This window comes from Bubalus bubalis, chromosome 13 (genome assembly GCF_019923935.1).
Source record: "Bubalus bubalis isolate 160015118507 breed Murrah chromosome 13, NDDB_SH_1, whole genome shotgun sequence".
Lineage (NCBI taxonomy): Eukaryota > Metazoa > Chordata > Mammalia > Artiodactyla > Bovidae > Bubalus > Bubalus bubalis.
In genome coordinates this window covers 77,272,978-77,289,972 of record NC_059169.1, presented here as the reverse complement: position 1 = coordinate 77,289,972, position 16,995 = coordinate 77,272,978, and the positions used below count along the sequence as shown (strand labels likewise).

At 45.5% G+C, this 16,995-nt stretch overlaps 1 protein-coding gene across 6 annotated transcripts in view; it reads left to right on the top strand.

Moving 5' to 3' along the window:
• The first annotated feature begins 1,189 nt into the window (after positions 1 to 1,189).
• Positions 1,190 to 16,995, top strand: part of DGKH (diacylglycerol kinase eta) — a 206,891-nt gene continuing 191,085 nt past the window's right edge. For 3 of the 6 annotated variants that reach the window (XM_025263040.3, XM_025263039.3, XM_025263037.3), the window contains exons 1-2: positions 1,190 to 1,323; positions 8,578 to 8,772. In XM_025263040.3, coding sequence (XP_025118825.3) covers positions 1,264 to 1,323; positions 8,578 to 8,772 — 255 coding nt within the window. In that variant the 5' untranslated portion in view covers positions 1,190 to 1,263. Of the gene's footprint in view, positions 1,324 to 5,031; positions 7,901 to 8,577; positions 8,773 to 16,995 lie in introns of those variants that run through there. The other 3 variants (XM_025263041.3, XM_025263045.3, XM_025263038.3) reach the window with 2 other exon arrangements.

Here is a 16,995-nt window from a genome sequence, read left to right as displayed (position 1 = left end):
ATAGCAGCTCGGACTCAATGGACGTGAATCTGAGCAAACTCCAAAAGATGATGGTGGAGGAAAGAGGAACCTGACGTCCTGCAGTCCATGGGGGTCGGCAAAGAGTCAGACACGACTCAGGGACTGAACAACAACAGAGCCATTCTCGGGTTGGAAATAGACTGAAACCGTCTCCGATGCCCATAAGAGGATCAGAAACGCTGTTTGAAACGTTGTTTTCAAAGGTTGGGACCAGGCGACATGTCATTTATTGAGCGCTCACTGCGAGCCAGTCCCTTTCCATAATTTGAAGGCAGTGCTCTAACTGGAAGGCAGACCCACTCCGGAGCCGGGTTTCTTTCCATGAAACCGTTAATCACTAAAAAGGCATTAAAAAAACAAACAAAGAAAGTACTCCCTGAAGCTGAACCCCTCTCGCAGATGCTAACCCATCTGCAAGGCTTTTTAATGTCACAAAGCATAAACCATCCCTGGCGCAGCTGGTTCAAGAGCGGCTCTGGAATGCAATGATCTCCCTCGCTCTGTCGAAGTCGGTTACCGTCCAGCGCGATTCAGTTCAAGCCCCAGCGCCCGGAGGAGGGGAGGTGCCCGCGCGCAGGCCGCCGGCGTGGGGAGGGAGGCGGGCGCGGGCTGCGGGCACCGGGAGAGGGAGACGCGGGGACAGGGGCGCTGGAGGCGGCTCCGGGGACGCGCGGTCGCTGCTGCTCCCATCGCCAGCGCATCGGCCGGACGCGCCGGGCTTTCCCCACCGCTCCCCGCTCTCCCCACGCGCGCGCGCGGCGGCAGCTCGGCGCCCGGTCCCGGGGGGGAGGCCGCTCGCGTCCCCGCGGCCGCCCGGCGCCCCTCACCAACCGGCGGCCGCTTTCGGTTCCGCGCCTTATAAGGCCGGCCAGGGGGGTCACGTGCGCCCCGGGCCGCCCGCCGGGAGGAGGGGGCTGCGGGGAGGAGGCGGGGCGGGGAGCGGGGAGGAAAAGGGGAGGGAGCCGGGGGCGGAGGAAGGCGCGGGAGGCGGCGGCGGCGGGGAGCGGATCGCGCGGCGCTGGACCGCGGAGAAGGAGGAGGGGGAGGTGGACGGAGGGCCCGGCGCGGGGGCGGGAGAGCGCAGCGCGGCGGAAGCCGGAGACGGCGGGAGGGCCGGTGGCTGGGAGCCGGGCGGCGGCGGCCGCGAGCACCGCGGCGAGGGAGGCGCATCCAGCGGCCCCGGCGGCGGCGGGGGGCCCGGGTCCGCACTCCGCGGGCGGCCGGCGGGCGCGGGCCGGCGCGATGGAGCCGCGGCACGTGCGCCCCGCGCCGGGCGCCCGCAGCCCGACCTGGGAGGAACCGGTGGGTACCGCGCCCGCGCCCGCCCCCTCCCGCTTCTTCTCTGTCGCGTCCCCCCCCTCCCGCCCGGGCCGGGTTCCGTTCAGGAAATGGCCCGGGATGAGGTCCCCAGCTGCTTCCCAGCCGGGGCCGCGCTTCCTCCGCCGCCCCGGCTCCTCCTCGCGCGCAGCCCGGAGCCCCTTTGTCCGGCCCGCCGAGGCTTTCCCCGAGGGGGGCCGCCGGCGACCCGCGCGGACCACGGCCCTCGGAGCACCGTTTGATTTCCGTGCTTCATCGACTTCTCAACTTTCTTTTTTTTTTTTTTTTTTTTTGGACTTGATTTTAGAGCGAAGAGGGTGGGTAGGGAGGAGGAAAGGAGAAATCCAGACCATGGGTCGGCGGGCAGGGCTCGGAGGAGATCCGCATTCCCCCCGCCCGAGACCGCGCCCTGGCCCATCACCTGGGCGCGCAGGTTCCTGGGGACCCGCGCTGGCCGGGCGCTTCGCGGCTTGAAGCCCGGAACCACGCCTCCGACTCTGGCTCGCCGCTAAAGCCCCGGGCTTTTCTAGAGGGTCAAGGGGGCTTGCCAGGGGTGAAGCGGGAAGCTGACCTTGATTTCGCCTAGGTTTTTCGCCGCCCATAAAACGCGGAGGTTGGGTGATTTTAGGGACCCGAGTAGCCAGTACATGTGCCTGGTATGTGCGACGGCAACGAGCAGGAGCCCGGGGGGAGAGGGGGTATTCGCATCCGTTCTCTCAAACTCTTTCAACTTCTTTCTTGCAACTCAGACAGTCAGAACCACCTCACCGCCCTCCAGTGTTTCTCCCCCTAAATCCCCGTCTCACTCAGAGCTCTGTAATCCTGTGTGGGCTGCCTTTCCCCCTGGCATCGAATTTTAGCTCTCTGCGCCCTGCCTCGATGTTTGGTATTTCGTCCTAGTTGATATTCTTGAGCCTCTTTGAAATGCCTCACCGGTGTTCTGTTTACCGTGTTCCCAGGGACTCCCGCATTATCTGCTCAGGCTGGCCCCCTGCCTGTTGAGAGCTTCTAGGTCAGGTGCCGGGTTTGGTTTTTTTTCTTTTCCAATGTGTACCCTACCGGCTCCTTTGCCCAAGTTTCTCTGCCTTCTGTTTCCCGACCTTTCGGCAGTGTCCTTCAACCCTGATCAGTCTGTATCTGCAGCTGTCTTTGCTTTCATAAAGTTGAACATGTTATTAGCTTGCCCGTCTGCTCATATTTCTTCTGTTGTGTGTATTGTGTGTATTACTGAGGATTAAAATATCCTTGAAATTCAAAATACAGTTCGGTTTTGGAGTTTAAGTCAAAGATCCCTGAGAACTAAATTTAGTGACCTGTTTTTGTAACTTCTTTACTTTTAAACTTTGCTACCCTGGGAAGTCCTTTATGAACTTGCAGACCTGGAGTCAACACCAATCACAATGAAAAATGCCTGGTTGTATTTTACTGTAGGATGCTGATGCCACAGCTACTTTGGCAGGAAAACTTTTATTTTTGCTTTACTTCAAGTGACAAAAATGAAAATGTTTATTTATTAGCCTTTAAAACTAGAGCCCAAACAGAAATACGTGAGTGAATTGTGGCACTTTGTCCAGTCTGCAGAACTCTCCTTTAAAAAATGAGGTTTATTTTCTTTAAACGCTGCAGGCCTTTTTATGTACTCAACAGGTCTTTTATCCAGCACCTACTATGTTCCAGGACTGTTAAATGTAGCAGTTGACTGCACAGGCACAAATCCTTAAATCATCACAGAGCCTTCGTTCTTATGTAGACAGAATGTCTTGTTTCATACATTTTACTATTTTAGAGTAAAAAGAAAAGAGTTCAAAGAAGAAAATCATCAGAGATCTCGTGTATGTGGCATAAAATGATCCTGTGGACAAAGTGATTTTATTTGAAACCCTGTGGCTGTCCATGTCTGACATGAAGTCTAAGAACTTATAAAGGGGACTCTCATTTAATTTCTTAAAAAAGATAAGTTATCCAAATTACTGAAAAGTGTGGACAAGAAAAATGACAGGGGAAATAATGCATGTAAATGTCAGTTATTTCAGACGTGGGGCGCTAACTGGGAAAATGTCAGCTTAATCTATATTGAAGGACAGATTTCCCTACAAAAACTTTTCTCAGATCAGTGATCCCTTACGAATCTAATCAAAGCTATGTACTGTCTTCCTCCCCAAGATGTAGCCATGCAACATACATATAAAAATTTAATAAAATTTCAAGGGAATCAGAGTTCCCATAGCCCATTCTGTTGACCCTCAGAGATCTTGGGTTAAAAGATCTGCTTTGACCTGGATTCCATTTTGCTGTCATTTAAAATCTCTTTTTTTTCTGAATTCCAATACAGGCTACTTTAATACTTCTTTACCATAAAAGTATACTCAGTTACATTTATGAAAAAGGAATATTCAGGAACGAACAGGCAATATTCCCAGCACACAGATCATGCTGCATTGTTTCTTACTGTAAATAACAGCATATGTGTAAGGATATACTTTCTCTGGTCTTTTTTGCCAAGTCCCAAAACGTGATATGATTCTACATGGAACCATTCAGACAGAAAAGTTAACATAATGTCGGGAATCGATGCTGAGTAATAGTAAAGAGAATAGCCTGTCTAGCTTGAAATGTACTTGTGCTTGGAGCAGCGAGGCAGCTGCTGGCCATCAGGATGGTCTTTGTACTTGGAGATGAAATGAAGTTATTTAATTAAGGGAGGGTACTTAAATAAACTGTTAACCTTATCATTACCCCATCGAGGGCACTGGGCCTGCAAGAAGATAAATGTTAGCATTCAGGTGTCTGTGTATTTCCTTTAATGCTAGCTTTAGAATGTAATCAAATCAGTGGAAACAGAGGCATTACCTGAATTTCCAATTAATTAAAAAATATTTCGGTGGTGGGAATAGGTGGGTTCAGGAAGATATTTAGCCAAGTGGTCCTTGTAGATAATAGCCTGTGAGAAAGTAAATAGAATTCTTGCCAGAACTTAGCAGAGTATGAGGGTATTTACAGAGTAGTGCTTGAACAGTACTGGGATGCTAGAGTACCCTTTACTTATTAAAATTTATTTTTATTTCCAAATGATTGTTACCTAGTTGGCTCTGATGAAGCTATTCAGACCACTGAAAAATTAGGGAGAGAAGAGTTTCAAAGGAAAAATGGCCAACACATAAATGAGAGTTTATATTTATGTATGAAGTCTAGATGACCGAAGGTGTGTGCCTTAGGTGCAGGGATGGGCATACGTACATGGAGTTGATATCATGATTACTGTCATTTCAAAATCCTCTTCGTTGAGATAACAAGGGAATTTTAATGAAGCTTTCAGTGTTACATTCTAAACATGGAATCAGTTCAGTTCAGTCGCTCAGTTGTGTCCGACTCTGCGACCCCATGAACCGCAGCACGCCAAGCCTCCCTGTCCATCACCAACTCCCAGAGTCCATCCAAACCCATGTCCATCGAGTCGGTGATGCCATCCAACCATCTCATCCTGTGTTCCCTTCTCCTCCTGCCCTCAATCTTTCCCAGCATCAGGGTCTTTTCCAATGAGTCAGCTCTTCGCATCAGGTGGCCAAAGTATTGGAGCTTCAGCTTCATCATCAGTCCTTCCAATGAATATTCAGGACTGATCTCCTTTAGGATGGACTGGTTGGATTTCCTTGAAGTCCAAGGGACTCTCAAGAGTCTTTTCTAACACCACAGTTCAAAAGCATCAATTCTTCATCTCTCAGCTTTCTTTATAGTCCAGCTCTCACATCCATACATGACCACTGGAAAAACCATAGGAATAGGTAGTGTATTATGGAAGCTGTTTTAAAGTTTGCATGAAAGCAGGTCTGTACCTGTTCAACCTGCAGTGTTCTTTGCATGGCTCCAATTGACTAGGAACATGAGTCTTAGAACATGTTTTTAAAGTGCCTATGTACTTAGGTTCTTCAGAATCTAATGTAGACTTCATGTTTATGACATAATATTTAACGTAAAACCATAGAGCATATGGGATTTAATCAATAAAAGCTACAAATGGATATCAAATCTCTTGTTATAAGTATGATCAATAAGAATATAATTCAAAATATCTCTATAGGTAATATTTATAAGATTGGTATCAGAATGAGAACTGGCTGTAACTTATCTTTAGTATAATAGTTTTTTTTGTTTTTTATGGGGTGGAAAGCCCTTTTAAGTAGACACCTAAAGGTAATTTAGTGGTAGCTTCTATTTTCACTTCTTTCTAAATGCAGTGTCTATGTGGCTTATGTCCGAGCTTATAATACTTTGTTTGTGATACATTATGTTCAAAACAAAGATTTCAGAGTAATAATAATAAGATAAATATGTAAGATGCATCTAAGAAATTATTTGAATATCTGAAAACACCAACAATTTTTGGTGAACAGTTTGGAGAACAGTTCGAGGAAATATTATAAAGAAATAATGTAATATGCCACATATTTGAAATTTGTTTTAGTTGCTATTTTGAGCTACATTAAAATGGTTGTACATATTGAACTCTCGACATTGCTATTATATTTTTAGGGGAAGTGAAGTGCATTGCAGGTATACAGTGTACAGATTGAATATCCCTTCTGTCAATTTCTAATTTACAGATAAGACCTGAGAAGATACCAGTGGGTCAGCTACTTTAAGTTAGGGATTATAGTTCCTCAGAAGAGATGACTGGAGAAAAGAGCATCTTTCATGAGCTACCTTTTGTGGGAAATGATGTGACATTCCTTCACTTGCTTACACAGCAGTTCACTCTAAGTATGTGCTAGGGAAAATGCAGACCAGGGATCATTTAGTTAACATTGGCAGGTGAAGACTGGCTGTACGTTCAGGGTCACAACCAAATTTTAGAACTTTTTACAAGAGTCTTTGAAGAGCAGGGGTAACTGTGAGGTTAATTTTTCATGAAGTAATGAATACCTTTACTTTGAGGTATTAATAGCCAGCTTTTGCACGTGAAGAGATATATATATATATATATTTACTTTTTTATTTAATATTTGTAAGTTATCAATGTTTGAATGAGAGTGAGAAGTGTATTCAGTCCTCTTAAGATCACAGAATAGACATGGACATAAAACAATGGACCTTGCCCTTCTGTTTCACTCTCTGCCTGGATTTTGGAAAACATTGCTTATATAAAACTTTAAACCTAAATGTGAATAGAAACATGATAACGGATAAACCAACTTTTGTTGTGTGATGTGGTAATGTGAATAGAACATTAGAATAAGACACATGATTTTGACTTTGGTCCTGCTTGTGACTTTGGGCCTCGGGTTCTTGACATTAAAAGAGAAGGTCTGAATTAGGTTTATTCTTTCAAAAGGCCATTGACTTAGGTGCTCTTTGGATTTGTGAGACCACTGGATTTGTCAGTGACCAAACAGTTGGGTTAGAATAAAGGCCATTGTTTTGATTGTTTTTTTTTTTTTTTTTTGTCCTTTTAAAAGAATTCCCTTCTCAGAGGTAGGTTCTCTGTAGATACAGACTTGCATTTTTATGGAGGCTTAAGTGTTCTTAAAGTTTATTCTGCCCAATTACTTTCCCTTTCTAAAGAAGACAACAGAGCCCAAAGAAGTAGCCTTTATCAGTTAGTAATAACCTGGCCGCAATCTCCTGTCTTTGCACATTTGAACTAACCGTCACATTTTACATTTCAATCAATTTAATCTACCTAGTGGCCACACAGTGGTACGGGGATTGTAGATTGTTTCTGAAAATCTCTTGGAACTGTTAGTTCTTCCACAGCATCGAATTATTGACAGTAAGATTTAAACTAAAAAAAAAAAACAAAAAAAAAAAACCCAAAGCAAAACACCCCCTCCCTTAGTCTGGAGGACCCTTAAAGGTCATGTCAACTGAAAAAAATTCGAATGAGTTTGAAGGGCGCGAACACGCTAAAGAGACTGGATGCTTTCCTGAAGTGTGAAGAGACTCCATGGTGTGGCAGGGACTTTTTGCCCTACTTAAACACACAGCTTAACAGCAGCCTGGAATTCTCTGTGGATGACAAGAGGAACCTGTCACTTGAGTCTCTTCTTCCCGAAGCCCTCCCACAGCAGGCTTGCACATGGCAAGGCGAGGCTGCCGTTTCCCAAGCGTCCGCTCCGCCAGCTCGCAGGGGACGAGCTGAGAGCGGTGGCTGCCGCCTGTTGATCCCATTTCCTCTCGCTCTAGTCCGGGTTAGGGAGTGGCTCTCTCCCAGGACCTTCCAGTGTTTTCGTGCTCGGGCTCCGGCGTTCGCACGGCTCCGGCGCATTGTTTTCTTCTAGGCAGCCCCCCCGGTTCGCGCTTGAGCTCAGAGCTTTCTCTTGCCCGCCGTCGTCTCGGGCTGCGTGTAACTCGCTGGTTTCTGCGCGCTCTCCACGCCCTTGCCAGTTTCCTGTTAGCCCAAGGGATCGCTCTTTGCGAACGAAAAAGTTCTCCGAGCCGAGTGGAGCCTCCCGGAAAATGCTCTTCTCTTCCGTGTGCGCCGGATGGGGGTGGGGGTGGGCCAGAAACTGAAGGCCACGGTCAGGAGAGCCGACGGGACCCGGACCTCCGGGCAGAGGCGGGAGAGGTACGCTTCATCACAGAGGGGCTGGGGGATCCGGAGACCCACCAAGGGGCAGCGCCCGTCCATCGCAGGGCCGCAGGGGACTTGTACTCGCGGGGACCGTGCGGCGAGGCCCGAGTGTCTCTGCAGAGATCCTGGGTTCGGGAGGGTGGCGGGAGCACCCAGGGGAGCCGGCAGGAAGCCAGGTTCCCTTTCTGCTCCCGGGGCCGTTCTTGCCACGGTTGCCCGGGAACCGAGGGAGGGAGGAAGCATCGCCGCCGGCCGGGCCTGCGGGGATGGGGGTGCGGAGATTTCGCGCCTCGCTCGCCCTCCGCGGCCCACCCTGGGGACCCCAGACCCTCAGGGACGTGGGACATGGGACGTAGTTCTGACCCGTCCATCGCTCCCATCACCGCTACCCGCGCCGGTGCTATTCCGGGCCCGGCGCGCTGGGGTCCCAGGCGGGCCTGGGTCCGCGCCCCCGGCGCCCCGCCGCGGCCGCTGCTCTTGCCGGAGCCGGGCGCGGGGTCCCGGAGGCTCTCGGCCGGGCACGGGGTTCAGGGGGCTCCCGGGCGACCCCTCCCCGGCGCGGGCGGCTGGGGGGGTGAAGATGGCGGCGGCGGCGCGGGGCTCCGGGCCCCGCTCGAGCAGAGCGCGGCCCCTGACCGCCGCCCCCGCCGGGCGGGGCTGTGTTCCCGCAGGAGTCGGACAGGATGGCCGGGGCCGGCAGCCAACACCACCCCCCGGGCGCGGCGGGAGGAGCGGCAGGCGCCGCAGTCACCCCCGCCACTGTCCCGGCGGGGCCCGGAGACGACTCGTCAGACAGCGAAGCGGAGCAGGAGGGACCCCAGAAGCTGATCCGCAAAGTGTCCACCTCGGGGCAGATCCGCACCAAGGTAAGGCGGGCCGAGAGCAACGGGGAAGGCGGGAGGAGGCAGCCGGGGAAGGGGACGGAGGGCGCCCGGGCGCGGGGAGCGCGCCGGCGGATCCCGGGAGCGTGAGGAGGTGAGGGCGGGGCCTGGGCCGGGGGGCGGGGCCTGGACCCAGGAGCGTGGGGAGCCGATGTGAGGGTGTGGCCTGGGTCTGGGGGCGGGGCCTGAGCCCGGGAGCGTGGGGAGCAGAGGTGAAGGCGGGGCCCGGGCCCGGGCGCGGGGCCTGGGCCTGGGAGGGTGGGGAGCAGAGGTGAGAGTTAGGGCGGGGTCCGAGGACGGGGCCTGGGCTCGGGGGCGGGGAGCAGAGGTGAGAGCGGGGCCTAAGCCCGGGGGTGGGGCCTGAGATCGGGGCGGGGCCTGAGCCTGGGAGCCTGGGGAGCAGGGGTGAGGGCGGGGCCTGGGCCTGGGGGTGGGGCCTGAACCCGGGGGCGGGGAGCGCGCCGACGTATCTTGGGAGCCTGGGGCGCAGAGGTGAGGGCAGAGCCTGGGCCGGGGGCGGGACCCGCGGGAGCTGTTCCCGGTCCCAACGCTGGGGCCTTCAGGGTGGGCTCCCGGGGAGCCAGGGTAGAGACGGGGAACCAAGCAGCGTGGGAAAATGCCGAAACGCTGTTTAGAGTTACCACTCAGGGATCCAAAAAGGAGTGTTTTATTATTTTTGGTCCTACCTGCCGAGCAGTGGTTGCGGACACCTTGCACAGGGAGAGAAGTGCAGGCAGGCCAGCCAGAGCTGCTGTGACCTTCGCCACCGTCTCTTCCCGAGGGCAGCAGCCTGTCTCTCCCTGACCCTCCCAGAGCGGGAGGATGGGGAGGTGACCCCTGCCTGCCCCTTTGCTGTCCTTTGGTAAATGATGCTCGCACTCTGCGCAGCACAAACCACAAACCTCGAGTCCCAGGTTTCCACTAAGTGCTGTACTCAGATCTTAGCAACACACGCCTGGTTATTTTTAATACTGAAAAGTAACTGCTTCATCGTATATAGAGATATGCAAGCTGTGTTACTTTTTCTGTAGCAAGTGCTACTGACCTGTGAGGGCTCAAGTTGAGAGTTTTAATTTGATTTTATATAATATATATATTTCAAATGCTTGCAACTTAAACTTTACTTATATATTCTAAATTTGGGTCATATTTTAGAAATTATAACGTTGAGAGTCTGTTATCACTGGGCGACTTTAACGAAGAATTAGAAAAGGGAACCAATAAAATCGTTAGATTTGTGTGCTTTTTAAAAATAAATGTGCAGAAGTTAATTCATTCTATACCTATTTTTACGAGAACTTGTTTTCTAAGGTTAATGGAGCCACATATGAAAATAGAACTTTTATTATATGCTTGTGGATTTATGTTTGCACTTGCCTGCCTCCTTACTTTCTAAAATAAATATGTGTAAGCACACACACAACTGTTAACAAGCTTCACTGAGTGAAGAGTCAAAGACTGCTTCATTTTTAAGTGCACGTCTTGTAACTGCTTTTAATAGTGACATTTCTAATTTAATAAACTTTGTGATAAATTAGGGTATGGCATTTAATGTATTTTTAGAAGATTAAGGCTAAATAAAATAGGGACTTGCCTAACAGTGCCTTTAACATTTGAAATCTTAATTTAAAAGGTTCACAAAACTGTGTTGATAATCAGCAAAATGACAGGTAAAGTGGTGTTTTTACATATTCACCTGAAATAGTTAAAATTCTATGTATACTTACGTCAAAATTGACCAGTAAATTTATACTGTTTGGAAGAAAATTTAGAGACATCTCTAATTTGAACTGAGTGAAATAAAAAACAAATTTGTTGGGAGTACCACTAAAATTTGAAAGATACTTGAACTGATGTTGATAGCTACAGTTATACTGTTTAATTTGATATTTTCTGTGGTTTGGGGAAAAGCATATATATCAAGACTGAGAGTCAATTCAAGAAGCATATTTATTGTTGGTTTCCCATTTAACTTTTTAACAACAATATTTAACACTAATGTTTTGGCATAATTAGGAATAATTAATGATCATTAAATGAAATGTTCCTATGTATTGAATTTCAGAAGTTGTGTTTTTTATACTCGCTTAATGCAAGTGCATACAGGTTCATCAGCATTATCATACATGGACACAAGCGATCAGGGCCTAAATTGGCTGAAACTGCTGATCCTTGGCCTCCTTACCCGCCCTATCCCCCAGTCCAGACTGTTCATATCTGCCACAAATTTCAGCAGTTACATCTCTGATTCTCAGGGATGAAGGCAGAGCAGTGGGGGGAAGGAGCACCGCTAAATTCAACTGTTGGTTTCCAGTCTTCAGTTATGATCCAGATAAAAGTTGAGGGAGAAGATCTTTAGAAAAGGGCGGATACTCCATTGATCCCTTGCACAGGTGTGTGAGATGGGAGAGCCTGGAGGAGGAGGCCCCTGGGACTAGCCCACGGCTTGGTCATTTTTTAGACAGTAGGAGCTCATACATCCTGAAGATAAACCAAGGGATCACTAGGTCTGACAGGTTGTGGTTACTAATAGCGTCTTCAGTTATGGTGTATAGCAGTCTGGAATGGAATATGTGGCACATGAACACATAATTTGCATGCCTATATCCACATGCTTACGTATGTTTGTGTATGTTAATATACGCTCTCTCTTTGGAAAGCACTTGTGCCCATACAGAGAGGGCCTACAGCAGAGTGAGTTGAAAAGATGAGTTGAACATTATTTCTTGAATGATTATGTATATACATTATGTGTGTTCATTATGTGTGTTCATGTAATGCTTCATATATAGGGGTATTACCATTAAAACACACTACTTCTTTTAGTTTCCTTTAAGATCCTTAGGATCATAAAGCCGATTGGTGTTTAGCTTTGGAGTGAAAAATAACCACTAATTTAAGTCATTACCTTATTTTAAGTTTTTTTTTTTTTTTTGGTGGTAAATGTTGGTTAATGTTTTATATAATTTGAGTGTTAGTGAAGAACCTTAATTGTGGCATTTGGAAAGTGTCCAGACTTTTCTTAATTGAAAAAATAAGGTGTGCATATAGTAAGACATTCAGACAGTGTGAGAGGATATTTAGTGGTGGAACGGTATCCAGTGAAAAGTCATCTCCCTCCCACACTAGACCTCATAGTCTCTGTTTCAAAGGCAATTGTTGACAGTTTCTTTGTTGTGTATTTCTAGAAAATTTCTATGCACATAAAAGAATATATATATGTATACATAGATGGGCTTCCCTGGTGTCTCAGATGGTAAAGAATCCACCTGCAATGCAGGAGACTTGGGTTTGATCCCTGAGTTGGAAAGATCCCCTGGAGAAGGGAATGGCAACCCACTCCAGTATTCTTGTCTGGAGAATCCTATGGACAGAGGAGCCTGGCAGGCTACAGTCCACGGGATCACAAAGAGTCAGACAGGGCTGAGCAACTAACACACACACACGTGTGTGTGTGTGTGTGTGTATATATATATATATATATATACACACACACACCACTTAAATATGTAGTATTTTACAAATACTGATGAGAACATTCTGTACACGTTGTGCATCTTGTTTGTTTGGGGATATAATATGGAGATCATTTCTCTAATGTTTGTCTACAGATACTTTGTTCTTTCTGGTGATGGCAAAGTATTCCTTTATATCAGATTGAGCTCAGTGAAACTGCACCGTCAGCAGGTCAAAATGGTAGAGAGTCAGGCTGGGAGGTGGGGAAAATGGGGAGAAGTACACGCTTTCAACTCTGAGAGGAATATCTTCTGGGGATTTAATGTACAGCATTGTGACTGTGGTTACTAAAATTGTATCGTGTATTTGAAATTTGCTAAGAGAATAGCAAGGTATTCTCAACACACACACAGGTATACACATGGTAGCTGTGAGGTAATGGATATATTAATTAACTTAGTTGTGGTGATCATTCCACAATATATATGTCTATCAAATAATCACCACATTAAGTACTTTAAGTATTTATACAGTTTTACTTGTCAATTAGACCTCAATAAAGCTGGAAAAAAATGATCCCGTATGGGAAATCTCATATAGTTTAATCTAGCGTGTTATGTCTTCACTTAATTAGCCAGCTCTCTATGAAAGGAAATATGGGCTATTTTAAGACAGCACCAATCTCAGCTTTTTTGCAGTGGATACTATACACTTTTTAGGTAAAGAATAAATAGACTGGCATGCCTTTTGAATTAGTATGGTCTAATAAAATCCGCATGTACATTTTAGTATCCTCCTCAATCCCATACTGTGTACTCTGTTCCTGTTTTCATTTCCCATTTTTTTCCTTCTGTTTCTTTGTTCTTGCTATCCCTCTCCTACTTTTCTCATTCTCTGTTTTTCACCTTTTTTCTTTCTTTGGTGTCTCAGATGGTAAAGAATCTGCCTGCAGTGCAGGAGACCTGGGTTCAGTCCCTGGATCAGGAAGATACCATGAAGAAGGGAATGGCTACCCACTCCATTATTCTTGCCTGGAGAATCCCATGGACAGAGGAGCCTGGTGGGCTACAGTCCGTGGGGTTGCAAAGAGTTGGACACGACTGAGTGGCTAACACATACACACAGTGATTCTCAAACTATCAGCTAAATAGAATTTCAGGTAGTCTCATCTAGCTACCCAGGTGCTAAACACTAGATAATTTTATGGCTGCCTCGATCTCCTCAAAGGAAATAAATCACTTGTATACAGAAGTTTAAGTACTGCTGATTGGGGAAACTGAACTCATCAGATCTCTTCCTTTCTCTTGACCCAGGACTATTATCCCTAAATTCTTCATCTTGCCTCAAGGAGAATTCTGCATTTAGATTGACTCTGCATTTAGATGTACTGTTGTAGAGAATTTCACAGGTGTTTACTGGGCATGAGGCGTTCTGGAACAGCACTAATACAAACTCAGAACAGCTTAATTTTGAACATGAATATAAAGGTCGCTTGGTTTGCTTTTTGTTGGCCCATCAATACTGTAGTCTTTCATCTTGCAGTTAATGGCTGGAGGAACCTTGGTCAGGATTATAGACTAGAATTGTTCAACTGTCATAAGCCAAATGGTAAAAACAGATAGGAACCAACTCAAAGACTTTTTGACTCATCTTGGCTAAGGTCATGAAGCTTCATGTGTCAAAAATGCTTCCTAATTTGCTTTATTATGCTCCCACTTATTTTTTCCACATTTATATGTCTTACAGTTAATTTTAATGTCCATAAATGAGTTTCTAAATTTAGCTAAAACATACCTAAACACTGGAAAGATATTCAGAACTTTGCAACACTATACCTGTATTAGGGCATCTCTTTCTGCCCATTAAAAGAATAACCACCACATTCTTCAGTTAAAACCTGGTTTTACTTTAACTTGAAGGATGTATAAATAAACTCGTGTCTTTATGGTAAGGCATGATCAATACGGAAATATTGATTTGTATTTTTCACTGCTTTATGAGATGCAATTTGTGCAATTAAACATTATCTTTCACCATAAACCTTCTGTAGAGTAGATTAGGGAGCTTGCTCAGTATTTTGCAAATTGTAGATGGCAGCCCGTTAGTAGGTTCTGCTGGTTCATATCCAGTATTTGAAACAGAAACAGAATAAATTAGAAAATACTATTTAAGACTTAGCCACAGTTCTACATGGAAACATTGAATTGGGTGATGATCCAAATAGTATGGGAAACATACTATGACTCGGGGCTCCTTTCTGTTTCCAGGGTACAGGGTTTCACTCATATTGGATTTGTTAGGCTTTACTTGCTCAGAAAACAAGGCCGGCAGATTGGTAATAAATAAAGTAATATTAACAAGTTTATTGTTCAGAAACTCACTATGATGTGAAAGGCAAGTAGGAATATTTACATTTTGATAGGTGATAAGCAGGAAGATATCTTGAATTATAAGAGTAATTAACATTTGTCTAGGCAGAAGTCAATGGCACCCCACTCCAGTACTCTTGCCTGGAAAATCCCATGGACGGAGGAGCCTAGTAGGCTGCAGTCTATGGGGTCGCTGAGAGTCAGACATGACTGAGTGACTTCAGTTTCACTTTTCACTTTCATGCATTGGAGAAGGAAATGGCAACCCACTCCAGTGTTCTTGCCTGGAGAATCCCAGGGACTGGGAAGCCTGGTGGGCTGCCGTCTATGGGGTCGCACAGAGTTGGACACGACTGAAGCGACTTAGCAGCAGCAGCAGGCAGAAGTCAGCTAACTTTTTCTATAAAGGGTCAGGCAGTAAATATTCAAAGCTTTGTGGGCCATAGACTGTCAGAATTACTCAACTCTACTGCTGTAGTGCAAAAGCATCTATAGGCAGTACTTGAACATACCTATAAGTGGATGTCATGTGATATATGTCTATATGTGTGTTGCTCAGTCACTAAATTGTGTCCAGCTCTTTGCACACCATGGCTTGCAGCACGCCACGTTCCGCGGTCCTCCACTGTCTCCTGTGGTTTGCTCAATTTCATGCCCGTTGAGTCGGTGATGCTATCTAACCATCTCTTCCAATAAAAGTTTAAGGATGTTAACATTTGAGTTCATAACATTTTCATGTGTTAACAAATATTCTTTTTTTTTTTAAAGCCATTTAAACATGTAAAAACCTTCTTAACTTGTGGGCTGTGTACAATCAGGTGCTGGAAGTATATGGCCAATGGATTTTCTTGTGGGCTTTAGTTTCTGATTACTTTTCTAGGTGATGGAAAATGGTTTGCATAGCATTGCAAAGTTAAGGTGCTGTGAAATGCAATCAGCATTGAAGGGACCGAATAAAGCTAGATCTCAATCCATTTAAAAATCTCATCTTTGTAGAACATTTTATTTTTAGCTTGGTTTGCGTCTTTGCTTCCATTTTAATGTGAACTAAATATAGATTGGAAACTCTGAGTCTTGGTACGGTAATATATGGTATAACAACTTTCTTTCCATTTTGATTACAAGTTAAACATGATATCCCATTATTAAAGATGAGACTTAATAAATAATTTATTCAACCTTCACATACAGCTTAAGATGCATTATTTGAAGGTATCTAAATTTAGAAAGCTTTCACTTTAAGGCTGCATGTTTGCTGTTGTGGTGGGAGTGATGAAAGGTTGTATGAAACTTTTATTGTAAATGACTCGGGGCTCCTTTCTGTTTCCAGGGTACAGGGTTTCACTCATATTGGATTTGTTAGACTTCACTTGCTCAGGAAATATGTTTATAGGCAAAGGTTTTAATTAAAGAGAGTTTGGTTTATGTCTAAAAATAGACCTTTGAAAAAGACCCGTAACATGTTAGTCCATTATGTTTTCCCTTGACAAATTAATTTGATTTTGTTGGGTATGGAGTGGTTTTTTTCTGTAACTATTTAGTTATTTGAAACACATTTGTATTTTTGATTTGGTTAAGTGGCTTAAAAGGTCAACATCCATTGTTGATAATAACCTTAATTTAAAATGCAATATACATTGTTTCTGTTTTATCAATAGATTGTCACTTATTTTTTTCAAAGTAACATAAATGACAATATTCCCCCCACCCCGCTTTTTATTAGAAGGATATTTGGAAGACTTGTTAGCCTCTTGGGGTTTATTTATTTATTTATTTTTTTATTGGAATATAAAAAAATGCAGCAAAATGAATCAGTTGTACATATACATAGATCCACTCTTTTTACGATTCTTTTCCATGTACATCACTGCAGAGTATTGAGTAGAGTTTCCTGTGCTATATGGTAGGCCCTTATTAGTTACCTAAGCCTCTTGTTTCATTCCAAGGAAATATGATTACCTTTATCATGTGTGGAGCAGGCATCTCTAACCTTCTCACTGTGCAGGTTGAATACCAGGACTTTGTCTAAGCACCAGATTGTAATTTAATGTTTGTTGTTCAGTCACGAAGTCGTGTCTAGCTCTTAAGCTTGGGACATTCATGTCAGAAATGTAAAGATCCCTTTCTCCTTAGTGTTTGTTTATAGAGCAGTTTTATAATATATACATGATCTCATCAAACAGTTGCGTAAAACTATCTGAATTTTACAAATGAAAAAACTGAGAGCAGCAGGTTGGAATATCTTCTAAGTAAATTGCAGGATTGCAACTCAAAAGCAGGACTTGGAAATAGTGGATGGCTTCCAAGTGTCTTCTTTTAAGTCCAGTAAGCTTCTTGGATTTGAAACTTGACTTCTATACTATACAAGTATGGGTGTATTGGA